At 33.8% G+C, this 20836-nt stretch overlaps 3 protein-coding genes across 3 annotated transcripts; 2 read left to right on the plus strand and 1 right to left on the minus strand.

The window, feature by feature from the left end:
* Positions 1-3139: 3139 nt before the first annotated feature.
* Positions 3140-7704, minus strand: LOC113727995 (RING-H2 finger protein ATL58-like). The gene is made up of 3 exons (XM_027252438.2): positions 6948-7704; positions 5846-5943; positions 3140-3862 (listed from the first exon to the last, which is right to left on the minus strand). The coding sequence occupies exons 1-3, from the start codon at positions 7104-7106 to the stop codon at positions 3484-3486; spliced, it is 636 nt and encodes a 211-aa protein (XP_027108239.1). The 5' UTR covers positions 7107-7704; the 3' UTR covers positions 3140-3483.
* Positions 7705-10879: 3175 nt separating this feature from the next.
* On the plus strand, positions 10880-14150 carry LOC140035440 (uncharacterized). The gene is made up of 5 exons (XM_072076476.1): positions 10880-11135; positions 12043-12112; positions 12195-12286; positions 12849-13178; positions 13282-14150. The coding sequence occupies exons 2-5, from the start codon at positions 12082-12084 to the stop codon at positions 13498-13500; spliced, it is 672 nt and encodes a 223-aa protein (XP_071932577.1). The 5' UTR covers positions 10880-11135; positions 12043-12081; the 3' UTR covers positions 13501-14150.
* A 1320-nt stretch (positions 14151-15470) lies between these two features.
* On the plus strand, positions 15471-16843 carry LOC113724686 (uncharacterized). The gene is made up of 3 exons (XM_027247564.1): positions 15471-15938; positions 16084-16165; positions 16395-16843. Exons 1-3 carry the CDS (start codon positions 15471-15473, stop codon positions 16841-16843), a joined length of 999 nt encoding a protein of 332 aa, XP_027103365.1.
* The last annotated feature ends 3993 nt before the right edge of the window (positions 16844-20836 follow it).

Here is a 20836-nt window from a genome sequence, read left to right on the forward strand (position 1 = left end):
AATCTATTATAACTTGTTTAAGTATATTACTATGAGCACATTGCAATGTAAAATATTTTTATAATATAAATTTGAACATCTAATTCAGTGAATAATAATTTAAAAATAGAAAAAATAACATTCAACAATACCATAACATTCAAAAACTTGAAAATAAATAAAAAGTACAGTAAATAGTATCAAATAACATTCTACTCTTCAGAAACTTGTTTTTATTGTTTTCTATTTAAACATTCTCCTCGATTTGTCCGTGCAAATCAGCATTTATTGATTTTCTGTTATCACTGCATGATAGCAAAGTAGGATAACTAAGTATAAAAAAAATAAATGATTTATCGCATTCAAGGTTGTGTATAACAATACGTAAAGATTATAATTAAGTAAACGGCCAGACTCTTTTAATTAACTAATGAATTTGCAGATATATCTAATAGAGATATTTATATCTTTTAAATTTATATTGCATTACTTTCCGGTGCCTTTTGTTTTTTGTTGTTTTTCCTAAAGGCAAATTAATAAACATCGTAGTATATGTTCACAAAAATCAATTAACAAACATGATAGAAAAAATCCTACAAAAATAACGATAAAAGTACTTGTTTAAATCCTATGTCTTCATACAAAACAAATAGAAAATAAAACAAAAAAAAAAAAACAAAATTCAAGATATGTTAGTAAGCTCTTACAATTGAAGATCAACATGCCTTTTTAAAAAATATATATATATATATTGAAATAAGATGTATCTGATAATAAAAAGGAGTGGAAACCCAAAATCGATACTTTAATATGCCAACAGCTTGCACTGGAAATACCTAACCATGAATTTGATGTTTGAAGTCAATATATTAGAGGCTGTATGTAGTGTAGGCATAGGAAATAAGAATTGATAAGGAGACAAAGAGATATTGATAAGAACATTAAAAGTATGTTTATCTTAATTTAAGTTGCTTAAAGTACGTAACTTTGGGTAAGAAATAAGAATCCTATAATATTAAAAATTCTTATAAGAAATAAAACTATAATCGTCCAAATAACTTTGGGTAGGAAATAAGATCTTATGTGACCCATACTATGCACGTATATAAACCTGTACGTAATAAATTTACAAATGCATTATCAAGATAGATTTTACCGACCTTAAAAGACCACCTCCACTATATCGAGTCCTTTAAGTGCATGAACTCCTATGATGTGAGTCCACACACGAAATACTCCCCACCATCTGGGCAGAGATGTATTGTGATTAAGGAATTATTAGCAGAAATATATTAAAAAAAAAAGACAGGCGGAGGACACTATGGATACTACGGACGGAGGTCTTTCTCTTGGATTGGAGGACACTACGGACGGAGGGTCAGGTAGGAGCCTTTGGGGTGCAAAAATTCAACAAATATCTAATATTTTATCACATCTTTCTTTAGCTATGATAATGGGATTTTATTTCTTTGGCTGATGACACTCCATTTTCTTTATGGACTTTTCCAGAAATTTTCAATCAGATGAAGTGCCATTTCTCTTTGTACATCAATTATGCATGGGGACTGTGAGTCTTGTAAAAACTTTTTCGGGCTAACTTTCTTTAATTTCCATATCTAGATTGTTTGTATGTTGTTCTATATATAGGTAGATTATCTTAAAATAAAAAGGATCTATGATGAAACTGTTAAAAAAAAGAATAGGACACTATAAAAAAATATATTATCATTTATTCCTATATATCTAATAGAGGAGATTTATATCCATTTTATTTATATCGCATTACTTTCCAGTTCCTTTTTTGGGTAGGAAATAAGAATCATATAATATTAAAAATTTTATAGGAAATAAGAATTGATATATATTCAAACAAAAAAGGAGCAAACCACGTAGGAAACTACTTGTCGTCTCATTAAGTCACGTAGGAAAGAGAAAATATGTAGGGATAAGTATGAAAATACAACTTTAGAGTATATATATATATATATATATATATATATATATATATATATATATATATATATATATATATATGATTTTCAAATTTAAGTTTATCTCTCATAACATAACGGGTAAAGTCCTGCATACAATTCTAACTCGATTACACCCGGATAACATATATAGTTTTTGTATTTTAACAAAGTTTATTTCTATTTTTTATCCCTTTAGTTAAGGAGGTAGTCCGTTAATTAGTAAGCAAAAGTTTCTTAAATTCAGGAATGGATAATAATATCTAAATATTATGGTGAATTCTTTAGATTTCCACTGTTATTCTGTTCGTTTGTTCTAGGGATAGTCTGAAGTTTATAATATTATGGTGAATTCACCAAATTATCACTGAGTTTGTTTGGACAAGCCAAATTTGGTTTGCAAAATTTGTTTTCACAAATCCCAATCACCTTTTTATCTTCCCAATCACCTTTTTATCTCACATACATCACATCACAAAAAGTGCTACAGTAAATATCTCAAATAAATCATCCAAATAAACTCTTATCCAAACAAACTCAGTGATTATTCTGTTCGTTTGTTCGAGGGATAAGCTGAAATTATTTATCAAAACTATGGGAAATTAAAGTTTTGAATTCTAATCCCCTAGACCTGCCTTATTAGGAAAAATTAAAAAAAAAGTTAAAGAAAAAATTATTTCTTACAGAATATACGCCAAATATTATAATGAGCCATCCCTTGTATGGTATCTACCACACAAAAGACAAAGAATGACTTGATATCATTACTTGGTGATGGGCCATTGATACCATACACTAAGCAGTGCAAACCAACTACTTCTAAACTAGTTGGCTACCAAAAAAATCTCAAGGCTCTATTTGGGTGTAGGTCAAGACAATCTAAATTCAGGATTTTCCAGAACATTTAGCTAGCAGGTGCATAGATACCGATTTGAACCGGTAATGGTTCAGTTCCCGAGTTCCTTCCAATCCCTTTGGATCCCTCCTAATATAGAATAGAAGTAGGTGTAAAATAGAATCTATCGTATCCGGAAAAAAAAATAATAATAGTAAGCAGTGCACATGATTTATCCAATGTCCTCTCAGGAGAACCAACAGGCAACAGCAAAACTGTAGAACATAATTGCAGGATACATAAAACTTGGATACTTTTCGTTAGTTGAATTTCAAACCGCAGAATGAACACAATCTTGAAATGCAGCTACTTCTAATGAAGTATCCGTTATGCTGGAGCCCAGTCAATAATTTACTTGGATGTCTTGTACCACTTCGATACCAAAAAAATGTATGCATATCACCAAATTCGAGTATCAAAACTCCTCTGAAACTCTTCGCAAAGACCATCATTTCAATTCACCTGCTTGTTGCTATGCTAAAACATATTTACAGACATGGTGTACAATCGCAACCCTGCTGCGTACTGTTCTGAAATAGCTTCTTCTGCAGATCCGGTTCCCCTATTAATATTGACTGCCGAGAGAGCATATGCCAGCAGCATGACAAGAGTGGCCAAAGAAAAAGAAAAAATTTTAAGTCATACGGATTCCCCTTGTTCATGCCTCGATGCTGCTGCTCCAGAAATACTGGATTCAACATTTATAGTAACAGAATTGGCAGCCGACGTGGTGCTTACACTGCCCTCTGGCCGCTGACCAGCAGGAAGCAGCCATATCTGAGAATGCTGAGATTGCTCAACTGGAATCTCTGAATCGTCAAAAGATTGGGTTGTGCGACGGGTCGTGGGGTGGACATATTTTGCTTCGAAAGAGTCCTGAACTGAGAGACGGCAAACTGGACAGGTAGACTGTTTCCTTAGCCAAACATCAATGCAAGACAGATGAAAACTGTGGCCACATTTAGGCATAATCCTCAGGACATCTTTATCTTCATAGTCGCCTAAGCATATGGTACACCTGCAAGGAAAACGCTAAACTCATGATTGGGCCAAAGCAAAACACAGTAATTTCTTGTTTATTCTCACACTCTCACAGGATTTGTATCTTTGGATTCAGAAATTTATGTAATGTTCTTCCTTGCCTTTAATGAACGAAAGGAGCTTCTAAGCCAATATAACACAGCTTATTCTTCTCTGTGGTAATGAAAGCGTAGGTTTTTTCTTCTTTTTTTTCACTTCCTTCTCCTACCAAAAATGATTTTGGTCTAGTGCACTAATGCTAGTAGCGATTTATTTAGATACGCAAACAAACATGACAACATGTGACTTGAAAGATTTCATTAGGCTTATTAAAAAGCAGGCCCCCGACTGCTGGGTTTCACTTTTTTTTTAGCACTTCGAAATAGGCAATTTCATGGTTTCACAGCTCATGAAACTGATACTTTTTTGTACAGTTGAAGATGCAAAGTTGTGTAGTACCATGAGCTTAGGATTTGCTTGGACAATGTTATCTCCTACTCCAACCAGAATTAGATATAATCCCACCTCCTTAAAAGACGCCAATGTTGCAAAGAGACCCTTTATCTAGCAGGAACCTGATAGGTTATCCTGAGCCATACGCTCTTTCTTCTTGATTCTTGAGCATGAAATTCTCCTTAGGTCTTCGACTGAGAAATTTCACGTGTATTGAACAAGAAAGTACCAGATTTTGCTGGATAACTAACTTATGTGATCAAGTGCACTAAAAAAAGGATCATCATAGACAGCGAGAACTAAGATTTTACCATCTTCATCAGTGGCCTACAAAGAACATTGAGCTAAAAACTATAGATAATTAGACTCGATACATACTGACCCTATCAACCATCCATCTTTTCTTCTTAGATGGGCTCTTTCCAGTGCAGTGAAGCCAGAAAGGTAAAGTATGATTCTAATGGTAAGTTCACCTTATTATTTGGTCATTAAACTGGGCGGGCGCTGCTTTACAACTTCTGCGCACTACCTTAATTTTGTAGCACATGATTACGACAACTAACAAGGTTATCAGTGGGGATTCTTGATTATGCAAAGTTATGCAGTTAAAGATAATTTTCCAGAACAATTGTCAGATATAGGTACTAGAGAATAGAGATGCCTACTTACCTAACAACTGAATTAACGCTTACAATTAACGCTGCAGTACCAGCAAAATCCAGACTAAAAAGGCAAATTGGTTTCTGTTTCTAGAAAACCTTTCGACTTCATATTCTTTGTTAAGTTTCAGTCATTTGCTGTGCAGAAATCTAATGGACACAAAGCAGCAGTATGATTGCAATAACAACTGGTGGCCAAGTCCAAATACTGATGCTTGGACAACGGCACTTGAAAACTAACAGCAAATAGTAACACTATGAAAGCTGTTCATAGGCTATTCTGAAAATTTCGTGGCAACTTTATTTGACCAGAGCTAAGGATGCTTCTGTGCATATCCCTGCCTAAAATTCATGAGACTAATAAATGTTGACAAACACGGGCAGAAAACTATGCTTGTTTGTGGTGTAAATAAAACAATGTTTTCCCAGAGGAAGAAAATTTGGTGAAGGCACATTTCTCCAGCTCTACAGATTGTGGATTTGTACAAAACTTGCTTGAAATTCTCCTCAACATTTGGTTATCTTGGTCAGTTTGCGATACATTAATTCATTATTTTGATGTAGGACGCTCCTAAAGGCATGCTGCTGTTTAGTTGTACGAGTTTTCACATCAATTATCTTGTCAAGCGCCAGAAACAATAATCAAATATCTATTCTTCTGAAAATCATGGTGACAGCAAATTCTTGAGCCATGAGATTAATTATCTGTCAGGAAATGATACTTGTGTTTGTTTAGCATTTACTAAAGTTAAATTAGAAAAATGAACTTCACTGTGAATCAAAATGTAGGAGGTGGAATTAATAAAAGAAGTCTATGAATTTGAAAATTGATCTTCACCGTGAATCAAAACGTAGGTGGTTAAACTTACTGTGTGTCTTCTGTGGAACTGAACGCCTCCCGTTTAAACTTCATTGTCGGAATTGCAGCAACAACAGTGGGTTCAAGGCCACTGATCCGATGCTCTGGCTGCCAACCAAGAGGACAATTCCATTGTTAGGTCACGAATACATTAAAAAGATCAAATGCCACCCAACATGGATGACAAAAGAAAAAACAACCGGAAACATATCTTCATGCATTGCACGGCTAGAACCAACCAAAAAATATAGAGAAAGCATTCGCACTCCAAAATACGGCAGTCTGCAAGGCTTGTACAGCCAAGTCTAAAACGAAAAGATACAGAGATAAATCAACGATATTTCTTCAGTTACTAATAAGCATGAATTCTGAGAAACAAAAGATAGTTCCTGAAGATATATATTTTTTCTAGTTGTCCTCTTTAAATTAGCCAACCATCACTCTATTAAATTATCATCTCAGATTTTCCCAATTTAGACTGTTGAATACTTCGGCTTCCATGATGTGTTGCTCCTGGTCGTGCTCAATTTGACATTGCCTGCATAATTCATCTAATACCCGGGATAAAGGGAGGAAATTTGAGTTGGCAGCTTAATACCAGCATGCAGCTTTTCTTCGATTAGCATACAGCTTAATACCAGGATGTATAGAAGGATAGAGATGAATTCAGATGGTAAGAAGATCTCCCTTTTCAGCCATTAAATCAATCCCTTTTCTTCTTTAAGCGGAAACCATCTTGTTGATAAATAATTTCAAGCTCACCAACATCTAACAATTTCAACTATAAAATTCCTATAAGCTGCGGCTCAGAATGGCTAGCAACCAACAGATGGCAAGTGCTAGCAATGGTACACCAGTGCTAGAGCAAATCAAACAATTTTTTTGGAAACTGCACTGATAGCTTCAAAATCATACTGACCAATGCAAAATCTGAGCAATCAAATAAGTGTAAAAAAAGAACAGCATCCATCTGTAAGCTAAAGAGCAACTCAGTAAAGCAGCTCTTGGGAGTAACGAATGCAAGCCCGAAGAAGAAATTAAAAGATGAGTTCCAATGGAAGTCACAGAAAATTAAGAAAGAAAGAAGTTTGTCAAGAGGGTCAACTATATACCAGTTCAAATTCCATTCTTGAGCCAATCTCAAACATCTGCCGTGACTCCATCCGGCGAATCCTCCCACAAATCAGTCTTGTGCAGACAAAGACAATGAAAGTGGCACTCATTCCAAATCCAATAATGGTGGTAATCAGATTCATCCCCGAGCCAAACATCTCTAACTTCCTACTTCTTTAGGCCTCAGTTGTCCAAAAACAACAGAGGTTGAAACTCACCCCCTAAAGCAAATATTCAGACAACAAAACGGCCAAAAGAAAAGGCAAACAACAAATTTTTTTTTTTTAAAGAAAAGGTGCCACAACACTAAACTTGCATTTCAAGGCTGCTAAAATACTGGGAATCTCGATCTTAGATTGCCGATTCAATGATAGAAAGTAGAATTCAAGTCCAGCAAACCCAAGTTCCAACAAGCAGAAACAAAATCAGCTAGTTAGAAACATAGAGTAGAAATCTTTCCAAGTGGCGGACAACTTGAGTAATGCTCGAAAAACCCAATCATGAGAAATACCGACTCGATACAAGAAACAAACAAAAAGGTGCAAATCCGATCAAGATTCTCCCACTCCCCACTCATAAGAAAACAAGCAGAACAACGAAATCCGGGATCAAGATTCAATTAAAAAAGGAGTTTTTTGTCAATGAAAAATTCAAGAAAAAGAAAAGTCAAAAAAAACTACCCATATGGAATCCTAATCCCTTTGGGTGGACTCAGAGTCAAGAGCAAGAAGAGGGCCATAACAAAAGATTGATGGTGTAGAACTGTAGATGAGAAATGGTGGAACTAGAATAAGACTCCTCATTTCTCTCTTGGCTCGCTCATTTGGACTTGCATTTTTGTGGGGTCCATCCCGCATTTAGGGAGGTTTTTATATGACGGCTGTGGACTGTTAATTGGCTCGCCTGAAATTTGGCGGCTAGTGAAAAAATAAAAGAAAAAAAATTTGCAACTGTAAAAACTAAAAAGTGGATCGGGCAAGCTTCCAACTGTGAAGGAAATAGAATGATTGATAATTCGATAGAATCTATTGGGTTGGTACTTGGTAGTTGTTAGTTCACTAGGAAATAGGCCTACGGATGGTTGTCCCAGACAACCGTCCCTGCCCATTTACCCCAAAACATGTTTCGCTTTACAGTTTGCTGAGTGAGATGCTAGCTCTAGTACTGTTGCAGTAGATTAGGCCCCATTTTTCCAACTGCCGATTTGGTGCCTTCCATTTTGGAGCCAGCCCCTCTGTGGCCCTGCCATGTGACATGTGCACCTTTACCATGATGGATATGGGAAATACAGCGACCAGCAAACACAAAAAGGTTATCAAGTAAATGATAAGGTTCTGGCTTCCTCTTTCTCCCCCTAACTGTGTACTTCAGCCTTTTCCTGGTCGTAGTACGATATTAATAATTCTCCAAAGCTCCATCGTAGTTTTTCCTTTTCTTTATTTTTCCCTTATGAGGTGTCAACGCAAACGGTAGGCCTGTCAATGGATCGAATCAATTCCAGCCCGTCTTGTTTGGTCAAAAAAACATTTGCTAAACCTAAGATTTAATTGGATGGGACAGAGTTTGAATTTAAATATTAGATTCGAACTAAATGTGAATCGAATTTAATCCATGCTAGGTTCAGACTCGATTAAGGTTTAGCCCGTATAAAAGTATATTTTTATTTATTTTTTTAATATAAGTAGGAGGATTCAAATTTGAAATCTCTCATTTGTACTCCCATTCTCTTGAATCATTCAATCCATCTCTCTGCCCGTATATGAGTATAATTATGTATATAATATATATTAATATCTATAATTTATAATTATAAATATTATTGCATAAAATGTTAATAATTTATATATAAATTCATAGTAATTCATAATTATATATTAAATTATGAATTTGGGTCGAATCTAATTTAAACCCGAATCTAGTACAATAGTCTGAGTTGAGTCTGACCGTTTTAATCCCTAATCAACGACAACATCTACACCTAAAGGGAAAGAAACTCGTGAAGGTCTAATGTATTCATAAGTACTTTTTTCCTACTCTTTTTTAGTATGTGTTACATGCTACATAGACCCGCTCAGTTTCAGCTATGCCATGTGAATAGAGCTGTTAAACTACACGAGTAGCTCAAAAACTCATTAGAGATCGGCTTGATAAGGCTCGAACCCGACTCGTTAGTTGAGGTAAACGAGCCGAGCTCGAGCTAAAAATGTGCTCATTTAATTAACGAACCGAGCTTACTCGGCTCGTTTGATATCCGAGTTGCTCGTTGAGCTACTTAATAAATGACATATTTGTCATTTTAGAAGTCAAAGTATAAAAATTATAAATTATAAATTTTTATTGAGGTTAATTTGCACGAACTCAAACTTGAGCAACATGTACATTTGACAAGTCGAGTTCGAACACATTTTAAAGCTCGTTAGGTGAGTCGAGCTCGGCAGCCAAATATTCGACTCGATTAACAGCTCTACATGTGAAGCTGATACTACTGCTAGCTAGGTGGACACCTACTGTTCCGGGGATTTGTACTCCAAAGTTTGCGTTAAAAGCAATAACAGTTTCATGGCATAAGACTGTGTTTGGATAGTGGGTTATTTGAGATATTTTTATTGTAGCACTTTTTGTGATTTGATGTATGTGAGATAAAAAGGTAATTGAGAAGATAAAAAGTTGTATTAGAAATTGTAATGATGATGTAAACAAATATATTTGGGGAAATAACCCACTATCCAAAGAAGTGCCATGTAAGACATTCATTTATTCTCTTGCTTGCTTGTAGACTGCGATTGAGCGCTAATAATAGACTAATTAGATCCTTGGGTGGTCTCGAAGTGGATTCTATGTCTTGCTTTTGCTCTTCCGGTCCTGGAATTTATATTCTCGTATCTTTTTCCTTTGTCCGTACGCAGCATGTATTTGGGAAATGGTTCACGACGTAGATGTTTGGTTTTTAGCAAGGCCACTGCTTTAAAGTCAAAAGATCTCAATCACAATCCAATTATATTGACTTGTTCAAATTCGATTATTAATAACCCGTCTAAACCTGTCAATTAATTTTATACGGGTCTAAATGGGTACCTAATTTTTTTTGTCAAAAAAATGAGTGCCCTATTAAACCCATTTAATTTGTGGGTAGTGAGTTGACTCGATTTATACATTTTTATCCATTTAAAAATAATTATATATTTAAAATCAATTTTTAGTAAGTGTTAAGAAGATAAATTTGAATTTTCTACTGATCTAATAATAATAAAATATAGTTTTTTTTGTCAAATAATATGCAAAAAAATAAAAAAAAAGTAGAATTTCGAATGAGTCAGTAATTCAGTAAATCCATACCTATCTATTTAAATGGATATAAATGAATTGACTCAACATACCCATTACCAAATTATGACTCGCTCAAACCCACCCAAGTCACCCTTTTTGACATCTCTGTTCAAAGTAGATAAAATGGTTATGCGTTGTTCCTGCACTTCGTTTATCCCCTAGAAATCATAGTTCAACTGCTGAGTTTGGATTGTAAATTATTTGTCAAAATTTATTTGCTTAGATCATCATTACAATTTTCAACACACCTTTTATCTTCCTAATTATTTTTTTATCTCACATATATCATATCACAAAAAATACTATAATAAAAATATCTCAAATAATTTACAGTTAAGGATTTAAGAGGTATTGTTGCAGATTGGACCAATGTGGAGAGATCAGTAGAGAATATTAGTAAATAAATATTTGGATTGAAAAGAAAGCTACAGGTGTGTACCATAAATATATGGCTTCGTTTGGAATGTCAATTTTTGGAAAAATTGTTTTTGTCTTTCAAAAACAACCAGTATTGTAAGTCTAAAACAATGCAATCTACAGTTAAGATTTAACAAAACTACGTCGTTTTGACTTAATGGCCAAAAGACTTTCTCTGGCTGCCTTCATCGTTCAGATCCATTCAACCCTACACTACTTTCCCAAACACGCAAACATTCTAGCCGCTGCAGTGAGGACAATAAACCAGAGTGGATTCAAGATCTGCAAAATGCTCCGGATCTGCAACCAGAGACACTAAATCTGAGCCCATTAACGCCGCGATTCTCACCCTTTTCCTATGACTGAGACACTAAATCACGGCGGGTCTTCAGCTCCAAAAAGTAACCGACAGTAGAGCATCTTCGTTGTTCAGGTCGAATAAGGTAAGCCAGTTCTAGATTTCCCTGCTTATTTTACCTTTTTCAAGTATGATTATATGAGGTAAACCAGTGGAATCAGGTTGCGTTTTGACCTTGGGGAAGCTTTAGAACGAACATTACTCTGTTGGGTGTCTGAAATCTTTAGGTCAGCAACAAGGATATCAAATCCTTCGCTCCTATGATTATATCATTTTATGTATGTAATAACTGAAGTAAAATCCATTATATTCAGGCCTCTTCCTGGAAATCTTGGAAGCTAATTTAAGATGGTACGCAGTAAATGGCACTGTGCTTTTTTTACTAGTTCTCATAGTCAGTCGAATTGATGCATTTGTCCGAGGAAATCTGAAAAAACGGGGGAAGGGGAAGGGGAGCTTGATAGCTCTGTATCATGCTTTCTGCGTCGGGTGATTTCAGAACAGATGGGAGCTCTTTTTAATGTTTTCTTGTCCTGTACTTTGTCCTGGTCTTGGTATTGGTATGAGATTTCAATAATGGAAGGAACACACGTTTCGTACTTTGTTTTTGTATTTGATTTACTTCCCACCAGTACTCCATCTATACCTTTATTACCAAACACGCAAATCCTGGCAAACTGCTTGATTTGTTTATCCCCTTCCAAAATTGAATCTTGTTCAGATTATATCACTCTTCTTTTTCTCTCTGGATAACTTTGAAGGTGAAATCCAAATGCCTTGATCGAAACTGTAAATTATATGATGTGATTGCGCTTAACTCTACATTCGACGGCTGTTGCTACATGTTCCAAATATTTATGTAGCTGTTGCTATTACTTCAAACTTGCGCGATCAGATGTTGAGAGTCAAATTTTAGGGCAGTTTGATTTCCCAAAAGCAACTGAATTTATAGAGCAGTCTAACTTCTCCTTGCTGTCCATTCGCTTATACAGGGTGCTTTACCGCTCTATATTGCCGCTGGCTAGGATTTCATGCCCCCTGTTACCCGCCGTGCTGCCAAAGGTATATTTGCCAATTTCCCCTTTGTTCAGTGCATTGTATAGTATGGTTGTCTAGTATTCGACGATCCTTGTTGTTGACACAGCTTTGAAGCCGATTGGGATCCAGAAATCTCTTTCAATCAGGTCATTCACCTCAGAAAACGATATTCGGAAGTGCCTTTCTAACTACTACAAGGTACCATTGTACCTCCTGTAGTTATTTTTGCCTAATTTTGTGTGTGAAACACCATTTTAGTCATAATATGTTTGGGGCTGACTCTTCTAAAGTTGGACCTTCTTCCTTGTCCCATGCCACATCAAATTCGAATGTTTTTCTTCATTGCGTTGACCTTTATTGTCGGATTTCACTATGCATGGTAGTTTTTGTCATAACTCTTGACTCTAAAGCAAAACTTCACATTACCAAAACTGGTTTTGTTCCTGATTTGCTAGTGTTATGTTGGATGAGTTGCTAGTGTTTAGTTAGCATTAGATTTGGCTTGATCCTCATTACAATACATGAATGTCTAGTATTTAAACCTATGATTATTGCTGTATAATTTAAAGTGTATTTAATGGCCGACAGATTTGGGTTATACACAGATTTGGCTGTAAAGTGTATTTAAAGTGTATTTATTGCTGTATAAACGTTAATGGCTGTATAAAATTTAGCCGCTTATGCAATACAATCTGTTTTCCTTTCTAAAAAGCTGCTTACAATCTGTTTTTTCAACTGGATTTGTGTATGGCTTATTAAGATGCGAAAACAAAGGCGCCATCAAGATAAGGAGCGTTGTAATTACTCTAGGCAGCACGAAATCCGATTTGCCAACCACCTTGCTGAGATGCATAGACAGGGTGAAATTAGGGACAATATTAGTACCTACGTGGTTCCCGAAATCCAGCGCCGGTTAAATGGCCAGTACGGCACCTCGTTTACTGATGATAGTATAAGGGGCAAGTATTATGCATTGCGTGGGGAGACCAAGCTGTACATTGCCTTTAAGAGGCGTGGAACGGGAATGGGTTGGGATAGCCAGAAGTTTACATGGCTTATGGATGATAGCCAATGGGCCGCGATGGAGCAGGTTTAACCATTTTCTGTGCCTTTTTTTTTTGTATATAAACTGTTCTGTCATTTCATACGTGTATATCCCATTAAAACTGTTTTGGCTGAATTTGTTTTGTCAGGTCAACCCAAAATACAGCAAATTTCGAAATGACTGCACCGTCTATCATTTGCTTGAGGAAGTCTTCGTCAACCAAGGAGCGACGGGAGACTTCAGTTCTGGCTTCGAGAACGAGCCCCGTACTTCAGCCGATGAGCGAGAAATGGAGACTACTGCCCGGCTTGCACGGGGAAAGGGATCAAGGTCCAGCAGGGACGAGGAAGCTGAAATTGAGGTGTGAGGGCCGAAAGAAGCAAAAAGAAAGGGGAAAGGAAAGCGGAAGTCGGGTGATGGCTCTGGCTGTAGTCCCATGTCCACCGCTTCTGGCTCAGTGACCGATAGATATCTCAGGGTCTGTGAAAGCATCGAGTCACTGGTTAGTCGGAAGAAGAGCTCCAGCACGAGTGCCTCAGTTAGTTCTCCGAACAAGAATCGTTCTGGCCACGATCCATCGAAGAAAACCGACTATGAAGTTACCATGGAGCAACTTAAACTTATTAAGAACGTCAATTTCATGGCCAAATACAATGCAGCTGAGATATTGAAGGATAAACAAGAGCTGGATATTTGGAATTTAGCTGGAAGTGACGCCGACCGCATCACTTGGATGAAGCTAAAAGGCTGTTTCCCCCCTGACTCTCAGGAGCCCCCTCCCCCACCCCCCTTTTAGGTGCTTTCGTTGTTCATCAGGAGCATTTATTTGAAACTTGAGTTGTTGCCTAATGTTTGTTTGTATTTGAGATCTGTTAGGTGTAGCATTTGCTACCGGAACTTGGACTTTATCCTTTCTGGGTGTTGTGGTTTGTATATTTGAATTTGCGGATGAATACTGGTTTGTTGTGTTGCGGATTAATGTTGAGTAATTAAATTCATGATGCCTTTGTTTAAGAATTGGTTTGCGGATTGAAGATTTTTTTTTTTGTTTTATTTAAAACTGGTTTTTTTTTTCAGGAAATGTACTGGTTGGGGTATTGCTATGTCTGTTTCGAGTGATAGTTATTAAGAGTGATAGTTTCATCCATGCAGGTTGTTGGAATGTCAGGAATACGTAGGGGAGTTTTTTCCTTACTTATTGCTATGTCTGTTGTTGGAATGTCAGGAATAGTAGGTTCAGAAAAATTGTAAGAGTTGGATAATAAGAAAGATGTAACGGATAACGTTCCTTACTTGGCGTACAATTTATAGTAAAGAATATGTGTCACTTATTTCAAGAATATGTCTAACTTCATCCACGCAACTCAATTGTGCGACTTACTTCAAGAATTATATGAAGTAATTCAAGTAAGGGACAAAATTCCTTACTTGGCCTGAAGTTTTGAATAAAGAATAATCTATCTATCTATCTATCTTAACAAAGATAGAATAAAGAATAAAGAATAAAGATGATCTATCTTAATAAACAATAAAGAAAATTCCTTACTTACTTTAACAAAGATGATCTATCTATCTTGGCCTGAAATTCCTCTCAACATCCGCTGAAATGGATGTCCATTTCAACAAAGACTTATTCAACAAAAGTCTTTCAACAACTGAATTGGCAGATCAATTTCAACTAAAGCTGAAATGGATGTCCATTTCAAAGACTTATCTCAACATCCCCTGAAATGGATGTCCATTTCAACAAAAGTCCATTTCAACAAAGACTTATTCAAAATTGAAGTAAGGGACAAGAAAAAAATAACTTTTGGAAGGAAAATAGGTGCTTTTAGGTATGATGATCATTTTTAGAGCAAGTATTAAGTAGGGAATATGACTTACTTCAACAACTATTTTGAAGAATATGTCTTACTTGGACAATTCTTTCAAGAATACGTGACTTGCTTGAAGAAGATGTAAGATTCTTTTTATGAAGTACGATGCAAAACTTCTATTGGATTTCTCAACTTGTTGGCTATAAATTGGTTGGCGAAGGCTCTAGGCTATTTCAAGAACTTATCGTATTGTCTTACAAACCAATCGAATAGCTATATATTTCAAGAACTTATCCTCTTGGCTTACAAACCAATCCTCTTGTCTTACAAACCAAGAACTTATCGTCTTGGCTATAAATTGGTTGGCCAATAGGTTTTTGTTCAATTTTGGTCCATGTATATGTTGAATTTTATATTTTCTACTTTGTTTTGGCAAATTAAGATTGGCTTTGAATGATATCTCTGTTTTCCTTTTTTTTTTTCAGATTCACGTCCAACGCAGTCGCACAGATTAAACGAAATGGAGTATGATGGTTATGTGAATGGTGGGAACTCATCTGATGACTCGGACGACGAGGAGCTCATGTTGGCCTTTGCTGCCTTTATTCTTGCTGGATTGGCCTTATTCGACCCGTACATCAACTCGGGCCAACGGCGAAGAATTCGAGATAGTGCACAGTCAGGTCCTCAATATGTTATAGAGCTGATAAACGGCCATCGAGACAGAATATTCGACAACCTTCGAATGGAAGCTCCCCTTTTCCGTCAATTGTGTGACTTGTTGGTTCAAAGGGACTATTGGGTGCCCCACCCGACACAACGGGTGGGGATTCATGAGTCCGTTGCTATATGCCTGCTGTGTTTGAGCCATAATGAGCGACATAGGGTGCTTGCCGACAGATTCCAACATTCTCCCGAGACAACGGACCGCCATCTACGACGCTGCCTTAGATCTCTCGTTCGATTGGGACGCGACCTGGTCCGACAGGTAGATGATCACACAACCCATCCAAGAATACAGAACAGTGCTTTGTTTTGGTCCTGGTTTAAGGTTATGAGCTACTATGTCAAATTACTATTTCATTTTGTCTAACAGCTGTGACCAACTTATGTCTAGAATTTTTTTTTATTAGGATTGCGTTGGAGCGATTGACGGAGCACATGTTTCGGCCTGGTGTACAGCCGAAGACAGGGAACGTTACCGGAACCGGCATGGTAGCTTATCACAAAACGTTCTAGCCGTGTGTGATCACAACATGAGATTTACTTATGTCAGGGTAGGGTGGGAGGGTAGCGCACATGATTCTAGAATCTTACAATAAGTCATACAAGATCCTAATTGTGCATTTCCGTGGCCACCACCAGGTTAGTCCAGATTAAATCACATAATTCCTTTCCGCATTGCGTCTTCAAAGTTTATATAAATATAATTTCATTATGCCAGGGAAGTATTACACGGTGGACGCAGCTTACCAGAATATGCCAGGATTTATGGCTCCATTTAAAGGTGCACGGGGAACCGCGCAAGAGCGGGCAGTGAGGATACTCTTCAACAAACGCCATGCATCGTTAAGAAACATTATAGAACGTACGTTTGGCGTCTTGAAGAAACGATTTCCAATACTTAAGGGCCCTATGCAGAATTACATGATGGCTACGCAAAATAATATTGTCCTAGCTTGTATGGCCTTGCACAACTTCATGCGCGAGTATGTTCCAAATGATGCATATTTTGCTGAAGAAGAAGCAGATATAGCATTGGCAGATAACATAAACCCCTTCAACCCAATGCCCGCAGCACAAGGATCAGATATGTCGGCTGCAGGAATTGCTGAATGGAATGAAAGTAGGAGAGCAATAGCCGATATGATGTACTATTATCAGCACCAGTAGAACATCTCCTGTTTATTTGTTCAGATAGTAGGCCCAATAAATTGTACACTTATGTCTTGTCTATGTATTAAAAAATTGATAATTGTTTAAGTGCAAATGGCACTCAGTATTTCGAACACAGGCCCAAAAAAAATTAAATGTTATTTTTAAAAAACAGTGAATCCATACACGCTTGTTTTTCAAAAACACTCTGTTTTTGAAAAACAACTAATCCAAACAACATTGAGTGTTTTTCAAAAAATGAATAGTGTTGTTTTTAAAAAACAACCCAAAAAATAGCTAATCCAAACGGAGCCATATATATATACATATATATATATGTGTGTGTGTGTGTGTGTGTTTGTGCGTGTGCGCGCTTTTGGATAAATGGAATTCGGGCAGGATGCAATCGTTTCATAATTCATATGGTGTTTGGTTTTCACTTTTCAGCTCAATAATTGGCTCCGTAGCTTTCTAAAATGGATAGAATATTCTTCGTTAAAATGCTTTGTTTGAATGAATGGTGGGAAGCCTAGTGCTTCCCTAACCAACTAAGTCCAACATCGGAAAACCAATCAATAAGCCCAAATGTGATGGTCCTAATACGTTCTTGCCCAGACCACTAATATTCAGAGCAGCCCATAAACAATTGTATCACTATAAGACAAGCCGAACTTTTTGGTTTACAAGTACCTTCCAGAAGCATAGATGTTTTTCTTTTCTTTTTTTTCTTTCCATAAATTAAGGATAAACTATAAAGCTGCTTTTGACCTTTTCATTTTTGCGACAGCCAAGAGAACGAAAGCGATGAACAGCTGCCAACACAAGGGTGAGGGTGACATAGAAGTTACTACCTTACGATAGAAGGCTGAAATTCATTTTTTCTAAGAACAAAAAGGATTAATCTTTGATTTAGAATTTTTGTCACATGTATATTTGTGAATCAATGGCTATGTTTGATTGTAGTTTTGCCCAAAAAAAAAAAACAAAACTTACATTTTTTATAAACACATTTTCAATCACTTTTTTAGTTTATATACGTCAAATCGTTACAGTATTTTTTTTACAAAAACTTCAAAGAATAGCAATTTAAATGGAACCATACCATTTAACAAATAAAGTCTAAAGATTAACAAAAGCTGCTCAATACTACTTTAGAGATTGTATGACTTTAGTTCTCGGACTAATTAAGTCAAACATAAATAGTTTTAGTGTTTGTTAAAGTTTCAATCTCAATTCAAATTTGGCACTATTAGCATTATTAAAATCAAAATTATATATACAAAGTTTAAGGTAAAAACTATGAATTTGAGTTCATAAATGAACAAACACAAGTTCAAAGGCAGTATGATCAATGCTCATACGTACTAAGCATTTAAATTGGCCAATACATTTTAGGGTTAATCACAATTAATCCCCTTAAGATATACCCCATTTTTCACTTTACCCCCTAACCTTTAATTTTGCTCACTTAACCTCCTATAGGACAAAATTATCCTTCCATTATTTTGACTTTTCATATATCTTTTTTCCTCTCTTTTATTTCTTTTTCTCTTTCTTCTTTCTTCTCTCTGTCATCATTTCCAGTAGAAAACTCCATCTCAACGGAAATTTTTATCTTGAATTTGTAATTGCATTTCTGGGTGAAGGTTTAAAAAGCATAAAAAACTAATTTTAATTTTGTGTATAATGCCACGTGTCACAATTTTCAATTGATGATTATTAATCAGGTCACAATTTCATCTTATGATATTTTTTTGAGAATAAAATGAGAATCTAAAAAGAAAAGAGGAAAAATCAAAATTAAAAGAATTGAAAGGCTAAAAAATTGTATTTTAGGAAAGTGATTTGAATATTTTGTAATCATTTAAAGAGAAAATAGATCTCTGTAATTTCTCTTTTTAAATTTCAATCATTAAAATGAAGATTTTTTGTGGGAAAGAGGAAGAATTAAAGAAAGAAAAAAGAGGCAAAGAAAATAAAGGAACACAAAAGGGGAAAGGAAAAAAATAAAAGAGAAAAATAAGAGTTTAGAATAATAGAGGGATAATTTTGTCCAATGGAGGGATAAAGTGAGACAAAAAAATGGTTCGGGAATAAAGTGAAAAATGAGACATACTTTAAGGTATTAATTATGATTAACCCTATATTTTACACTAAGTATCCCTCAACATATAAAGTTGGAGTAGGTTGGGTGTTAGAAAAAAGAAAAAAAAAAAAAGAAGTGTCATTATCTGTTTCTTTCAAATATACCCTTTCAACATTCACTATCATCTACTCATACCTTATCTACAAAACTTTCTATTCCTAGATAACTATCACTACACTCTTTCCGTATTACTCTTCCACTATTGGCTAATCAACGACACTTCAATGCATCACCTGCCATTTCTATTACTCGTAATTGTGACTCCGTTTGGATTAGCTGTTTTTGGGGTTATTTTTCAAAAACAGCACTGTAGCATTTCGTTTTTGAAATACAAATCCGTTTGGGTTAGTTGTTTTTAGGGTTGTTTTTCAAAAACTATATGAAAAACTTTTACTGTAAATGTTTTTTGGATTATTTTTAGAGGCATTTTTAAAACATATTTTTGAGTATTTTATAATTTATAATTTTTATATTTATATATAATATTGTATTTATAATACATTTATAAATATTTATAAATAAATATTTTTATATATTTATATAAAAATATATAAATGTATAAATAAATTATATTTATACATTTATAATAATATAAATGTATTATATTATATATAATACATAATATAAATATATTTATAAATGTATATTATTATAAATGTATAAATTATAAATGAATATTATATAAATGTATAAATTATAATTTATAATTTTTATATAAATATACATTTATGCATTTATAATACACTTATAATACATTCATAAATAAATATATTTATATAAAAATATATAAATGTATATAAAAATATATAAATGTATTATATTATATATAATACATAATATATAATATATTTATAAATGTATAAGTGTATATTAATATAAATGTATAAATTATAAATCATAATTTATAATTTTTCTATAAATATACATTTATTCATTTATGATACATTTATAAATAAATATATTTATATAAAAATATATAAATGTATTATATTATATATAATACATAATATAAATATATTTATAAATGTATAAGTGTATATTATTATAAATGTATAAATTATAAATGAATATTATATTAATGAATACTATATAAATGAATATTAATATTATGTATAAATATATTAATATAATTAATATAAATGCATAAATGTATTAATATTATGTATAAATGTAAAATTAATATTATGTATATTAATATTAATGTATAAATTTATTATATTATATAAAATACATAATGTAAATGTATATTATAAATATACATTAATATATATATATTATGTATAAATGTACATTTATAGAAATGTATAATATATATAATATATAATATATATTATATTACATATAATTTATATAATATATAATATTTATATAAATATATTATAAATATATAAAAATATTTTTAAATAAAATAAATTATTTATAATATGTATAAATAAATATTTAATATATATTATATATTAATATTAATTATAAATATTATAATATTATAAATATGGTGTTTATATAATATTTCAATTTGTAATATTTATTGTATATTTCATTATATAAATATTTACATAATATATAATATATAATTTTCATTTTGTATAATATACATAATATTGTATATATATAATATAATATACATAATATAATATACAATACATAATATACATTTATACATTATTACATATTATTTATATTATATTATACATAATATTATTATACATTATTATATACAATAATGTACATAATAATATTATACATTAATAATGTATATATTATAATATAATATACATAATATATTTGATATAAATATTTATACATTTATGTATACAATATTACATATTATGCATATTATATTATGTATAATATTAATGTATATA

Source organism: Coffea arabica, chromosome 2c, assembly GCF_036785885.1.
Source record: "Coffea arabica cultivar ET-39 chromosome 2c, Coffea Arabica ET-39 HiFi, whole genome shotgun sequence".
NCBI lineage: Eukaryota > Viridiplantae > Streptophyta > Magnoliopsida > Gentianales > Rubiaceae > Coffea > Coffea arabica.